The sequence below is a fragment of the Theropithecus gelada genome, chromosome 3, assembly GCF_003255815.1.
Source record: "Theropithecus gelada isolate Dixy chromosome 3, Tgel_1.0, whole genome shotgun sequence".
In the NCBI taxonomy this organism is placed as follows: Eukaryota; Metazoa; Chordata; class Mammalia; order Primates; family Cercopithecidae; genus Theropithecus; species Theropithecus gelada.
Window position 1 is genome coordinate 68,762,960 of NC_037670.1, and position 6,000 is coordinate 68,768,959.

The following is a 6,000-nucleotide window of genomic DNA, read 5'->3' on the forward strand; positions in this document are numbered from 1 at the left end:
CAGGCCAGGCTTCGGGAGCCAGCCCCAGACCACCCACGGGAATACCGGGTTTGCCAAATGGCCACCCTGAGACCCAGGAGAGGAGAGCGGTCCTGGGAGGGGCGAGCTGCTCAGAGCAGCCAGGCCATGGCTGGAGGGTGGCCTGGTGCCAGCCTACCTAAGGCCTTCCAGTGGCCAGGGTGGCCCACGTGCCAGCCTCACAGCCAGCCCCATCTCGGACCCTGTCCATCCCATGTGCCACCCCCACCCCCATGACATCTTCAGACCTGTGCCCCCCACCACGCTGGGGCACAGGTTCCAGCAGCAAAGGGTGGGGAGAACTCCCCAAGGCCGAGCCTGGCTTCTCTGGCTCCCACACACATTGTGCAGCTTGTCGGGGCCCCACGCAGTCCATCTCCTGCCCTGGACAGCAGCACCTCCGCCAGCCTGGACAGAGCTCCTGTCCATTCCATCCCTGCCGTCTGACCCAGGCTCCTCCCGCAGCTGCTCCACGCCGCCTCCATCCCTGTCCCCCACTCTGCTCTGCACTTCTTTCTCGCAGGCTCTGGCCACCCACGCCTCCTCTGTCTCCCTGTTCCCCTCCTGGTGGTCTCTGCTTCCTCCTCTTCTCACTTTCCCTCTCTTTCCTTCCTCTGTGTCTTCCTTCTTCTGTAGGAGCCTCAAACCACCGTCATCCATAACCCAGTGGACGGGATTAAGGTACTGCCCCCCTTTCCTCCTCCCGCTTTCCCCAGACAGGAGGCTCCAGGCCAGGAAAGAGGTCTGGGGCAGCATTTGTGCCAGAGTGGAGGGCAGATGTCCCATGGCCCTGGCCACCCCTCCCCACAGCACAGCAGGGCCCCAGTCCATCTTTATGGACAACAACACGACAGACTGGTTCAGGCCCCAGGCGTGCCCCTGGAGGTGCTTGGCACAGTTGCGCCCAGTCCCCATGTGGCTGACACTCTCAGACCAGGGCTCCGTGTGTCCCACCCACCGCAGGTGGTAGGGCTTCCTGAGGTCTGGAGCGGGGCCTGCATCTCAGGAGCTGTGTCCTTGACCCTCCTGGCTATCCTCCACCCCACCTCCCTCACGCGGCCCCCAGTGCTTCCTGCTGAGCAGACCCTCCCTCCTCTGCTCCCCTCTCTGCTCTGGCCATCAGCTCCCATCACATTGACATCATCACTTTGGGGCCAGGGAAGGGGCTGGCTCTCTGGGGTGGTGGGAGGGATGGGGCCAGCAGCCAAGCCATTTCCAGGACTTCCAAAACAGCGCCGCTACACCCAACACAGCCCTCCAGCCCAGCTCCCACCTAGGCCTGGGCTCCTTACAGAGCCCCCAGAGTGCCTCTGTGGGGACCCCCACTTCCTTCTGGCCAGTGCCACCACCCAGCCCATCATCAGAAGACATCTTTCTCCATGGCAGGGACCAAGGGGCACCCATGGTGCTAGGCCAGGACCTGGGTGTTCTCCCCACCTGGCAGCTGGGGATGGGTGCCCCTGGGACCCATGTGTGTCTGGGGTGGGTCATGTTCTCTGCAAGACTCCTAAACAACCTTCTGGGCTGTGGTGAACTCTGACCCTGCACCTAAAGACCTGTAGTTCTGGTCTAGGGCCCCCGAGCAGTGTCCAGGCAGTGTCCAGACCAGGTGGCGGTCCCCCAGGGACCTCGTGAGATGTTTCCTCTGAGGAGCAGAGCAGGTCTCCTGGGGAGCTGGGGGATGGTCTTTTGAAGGGCAGCATCCCTGGAGCAGGGTGGGAGAGACTGGGCCACCTCTGCCCTCTAAGGCCACCTGAGAGGTGAGGCCGGGGCCTGGCTGGACGTCCAGTCCCGGAGGGGCAGGTGCCCTGAGGGAATGTGGGTGGCAGGAGTGCTCTGCCTGGGGCCAGGCCAAGGTTCCTGGAGCCCTGTGCGGATCTGCAGAGCTACTGGAAACACCTCACCCTGTATTTTGGATGACAGCGGCTGCTGCTTCATCGGAACCAGCCAGTCCCATTGTGTTTTACGTCTTGGAATTTCAAAAAGCCCGTTTTCCTCTCTTGTTATAGAGTCGGCTGAGCATACCAGTCTCTGTGCCAGGCTCATCTTGCTGGGAGAATTGGAACCCTCATGTGTTGGGGATGCAGGGTGGCCACAGCACTAGGGTGGCAGGGCCATCCTCGGACTCTGTGCCAGCCTGTGCCGGCTGCCATGAGAATGCGCCCTGGTGAGGGGCACCCTCCCAGGGACCAGCACAGAACTGGGTGTCTTCTCCAGTCACTGCCGCATTAGGTCCACAGAGCTGGGGCACTGCAGCCACCAGAGGGCATGTCCCCTGAGCCCCTGGCCTTTAAGCCCGGTCAAAGCAGCTGGGGCAGAGGTCAGCCTCAGAGCCTGGGCTGGTCCTGATGCAGGCCCAGCCCTGTCCACCTGCCCTCAGCCACGTCCCACCTGTGCTTGGCCGCATCCTGACCCACTGCCTCCCGTGTTTCCTCAGGAGTCTTCTGACAGTGCCAACACCACCATAGAGGATGAAGACGCTAAAGGTACCTGCACTTGCGTCCTTGTCCTGCAGCGGCCTTGGCACTGCTGGGCTGCTCTTTGAGGCGGGTGGGACTTGTGCAGAGTCAGCTCTCCTGCGATGCCTGGTGTGTGCATGTGTTGGGGGGCTCGGGGACCCTGTAGCTGCAATCCCACCCCAAGCCTGGGTGTCAGGCCTGCCCAGAGAGTGGGAAGTGTGGCAGAGATGACTGGCAGCCGGGCAGTCTCAGTCACCGCATCCAAGTGAGGAAGCCACGGCTTTGCGCAGAGGCAGGTTCTCCACACCAGGACCCTCACAGGGAAACAGGTTCATGGGTAGAACTTTTTCCAAGATGCTGTCGTTGTCTTAAAGCTCCTTAAGCTTGCATTTCTGTCCATCGTGCACTTGCCGAGTGGCCGGGCAGCTGGGTGGGTGCTTCCGTGTTTGCCTTTGCTGAACCAGGAGTGGCCTCCTGCGGTGGGTTTCTGCACCACAGATTCCAGGGCCCCCTCCCTTGCTCACCCAGGCCAATGTCTTGTGTGTTCCTCAAGAGGCCCCCAGGGCACCCAGCACTGGGGCAAGTTCCATGGAGTCCGCTGCCTCCAGACCACCCACATGGGGCCTCCTGACCCTCATCACTCACACGGTCACCTAATAAGCCCTACGCTGTTCTCAGGGCTGCCCCGGTGCCTGACAAGGGTCAGCCACTCTGCCAGTTTAGGGGAGAAAACTTCTCACCTGTCCAAAGCTTAGCCTTGCTCCTGCCCACGCTATCCAGCTATGACACTGTCCCTGAGCAGAGATGAGCACAGGACCTCAGGCCCTGCATGCCACAGAGTGGGTGTGCGATTCCCCTGCAGTCTGGAACAGGCCCGAAAGGTGACAGCATGGAGGCTGTCCAGAGGTTCTGCCATCACCCTCAGCCCGGTGGGGCGCTGAGCAGTGAGGGAGGGGACCTGGGAGGGGGGCCCAGCCTGGATCCTGCAGGGGAGAAGAGAAGACACCCCGAAGCAGCAGTTGTGGCTCAGATCTGAGCCCGAGCAGCCTCTTGAGGTGGAGGCAGACACCCCCCACCCCACCGGGTGCAGAAAGAAACCTTGCCAGGCTGCCCTGAGGCTGGTACAGAGTCCAGGCAGGCCCAGTGATCATGCCCCTACGATGACTATCACTCCCCCTCCGTGGGCCTGGCCTCTGCTGGCTCTGGCCAGGAGTGGTCACAGCACTAGGGTGGCAGGGTGGCCTCTGACTCCATGCCAGCCTGCACTGGCCTGTGCTGCCCTGGCCTCTGCTGGCTCTGGCACTGGCCCCGTGTTGGCTCCTTCAGCCTTCACATAACTGCTGCGGCCACCACAGGCCCAGGACCCCCATAGGGTGGCCACCCCACCTCCACCCCAGGAGTCCCAGGTATCCAGCTGTCATCCCCTTCCTCCCTCCTGGCCTCCCCCTGTCCTTCTCCAGTTGCATTCTTTTCCTGCGGGTGCCCCACACACCTGCCTGCCTCACCTGTTCCGCCTCAGCCCCCAGGGTCCCTGACATCCTGAGCTCAGTGAGGAGGGGCTCGGGAGCCCCAGAAGCCGAGGGGCCCCTGCCCTGCCCATCTCCAGCTCCCTTTAGCCCCCTGCCAGCCCCATGTAAGTAGCCTGGGCCCTGCTGCTCTGGGGGTCATGTTGGAGGGCTGGTAACCCCCTAGAGGGGGCCCCCTAGAGGGGCCGCTCCAGAGCCAAGGGCAGGCTGAGCATGGACCCTGGCTCCAGCCTCATCACCCCACAACCCCTCACTGGGGCTTCCCAGGACGGCCCCAGCCCATCGAGCCTCACCTCTTTGTGAGGTAGGCCCTGGACCACTGTCCTGCTCAAAGTCACTGGGCAGGATAGGAGGCCCCGGAGGCTCGGGCCTCAATTCCGGTCTTCAGGGTTGGCACAGGCCTCACTCCACCTCAGCTTGCGGGAGGGGGGAGCTCCTTGCTGTTGAGGCAGGCTCTGATCCTGGGCCTGACCCCAGGCCCCAAGGGGTCTGGAACACGGGACCCCTACCACTGACCTCCTCTGCCTTGCCGCCTCCTCGTATGTCTGTCTGCCTCATGTTCACGTCTCATCTGTTCCACCCCAGCCCCCAGGATCTCTGACATCCTGAACTCTGTGAGAAGGGGCTCAGGAACCCCAGAAGCCGAGGGCCCCCTCTCAGCGGGGCCCCTGCCCTGCCTGTCTCCGGCTCTCCTAGGCCCCCTACCCTCCCCATGTAAGTAGTGGCCCCAGGCCTGCCGCCTCTGCTGCCAGACAGCTCCCTGCGAATGGCCGGCGCTCAGCAGCTTCCCACCTGCGTGCACAGCCCAGCTACCCTGCCCCGGCGCCGCAGCCTGGCGTCCTGCCCTGGTGGGGCTTCCTGTGGGCTCTCACCCTAACCAGCAGAGCAGCTCCTGGCTTCTCCCTTAGGGGCCCAGCCCCTTACACGGTTCCTGCTCCCACTGCTACTCCCCGCTCGCTGTCCAGCCCCAGGCCCCTCCCAAAAGGATCTGTCTGGCCCCTCTGAGGCCCCCCATGTCCCTAGACCCTCTCTGCTCATCACTGTCCCAGCCCCAGACTTCACACCCACCCAGGGGCCCTGCCCATGGTGCCCAGGAGCCTGCACTCAGGGCCACCCTGGTTCCTGATGTGACCCCAACCCCTGAGTGCCCTTCCTCAGTCTAGGGGGCTGAGGAAGGTGCCAGAACTGAAACCCCGGCCAGGGTCCCTGGGGCTCACGAACAAGGGGATAGTATGGAGAATCATAAGCCTGGGCTCCGCTGACCTGGGCTGTCCTCATGGGGCCAGGCCAGGCCAGGCCTCCTCTGTACCGCCCGTGACTCCCGCCTCTCCCTGTAACCCTGTCCAGCGTTCCTCAAGGGCCACTTACCTGACAGCTTCTTGCTGGCCAGCAGCCTCTCCCTGGAGTGTGCCCTCTGCCCACAGCAGCTTCAGCCCATGCCGCCCGACAGCCAGAGCATCCACCCTTCACTCCTGCAGCCTCCTCTTCACGCACCACGCTGTCCCCAGCAGCACCCTCTGTCCTTCTGTCTCCCTCTGTCTCCCCATATCCCCCTTGGTCACCCTACAACCTCTCTACCCACTTCCGTCCCCCTAAGTTCACCCTCTATCCCTGCATCCCCCTCTGTCCCCCAAATTCCCCTCTTTCCCTCATGTTTCTGTTTTCCTCCCCAAACTCCGCTCTGTCCCCCACACCCCCTTCTGTCCCCCACACCCCTTTCTGTCTCCCACACCCGCTCTGTCCCCCACATCCCCCACTGTCCCCACACACCCTCCTCTGTCACCCACACACCCCTCTGTCCCCCACACCCCCTTCTGTCCCCCATACCCTTCTGTGTCCCCCACATTCCCCCCTGTCCCCCACATCTCCCTCTGTCCCCCACATCCCCCTCTGTCCCCCATATCTCCCTCTGTCCCCCACACTCTCCCTCTGTCCTCCATATCTCCCTCTGTCCCCCACACTCTCCCTCTGTCCCCCACATCCCCCTCTGTCCCCCA

At 63.2% G+C, this 6,000-nt stretch overlaps 1 protein-coding gene across 10 annotated transcripts in view; it reads left to right on the forward strand.

Annotated features, from left to right (window-relative positions):
* Nucleotides 1-6,000, forward strand: part of CAMK2B (calcium/calmodulin dependent protein kinase II beta) — a 108,940-nt gene that overhangs the window by 92,389 nt on the left and 10,551 nt on the right. For 5 of the 10 annotated variants that reach the window (XM_025381119.1, XM_025381118.1, XM_025381124.1 and 2 more), the window contains 2 exons: nucleotides 655-699; nucleotides 2,456-2,504. The exons of 1 other annotated variant lie outside the window; for it this stretch is intronic. In XM_025381119.1, coding sequence (XP_025236904.1) covers nucleotides 655-699; nucleotides 2,456-2,504 — 94 coding nt within the window. Of the gene's footprint in view, nucleotides 1-654; nucleotides 700-2,455; nucleotides 2,505-3,996; nucleotides 4,111-4,588; nucleotides 4,718-6,000 lie in introns of all 10 variants that reach the window. 4 more of the 10 variants (XM_025381117.1, XM_025381116.1, XM_025381123.1 and 1 more) reach the window with 2 other exon arrangements.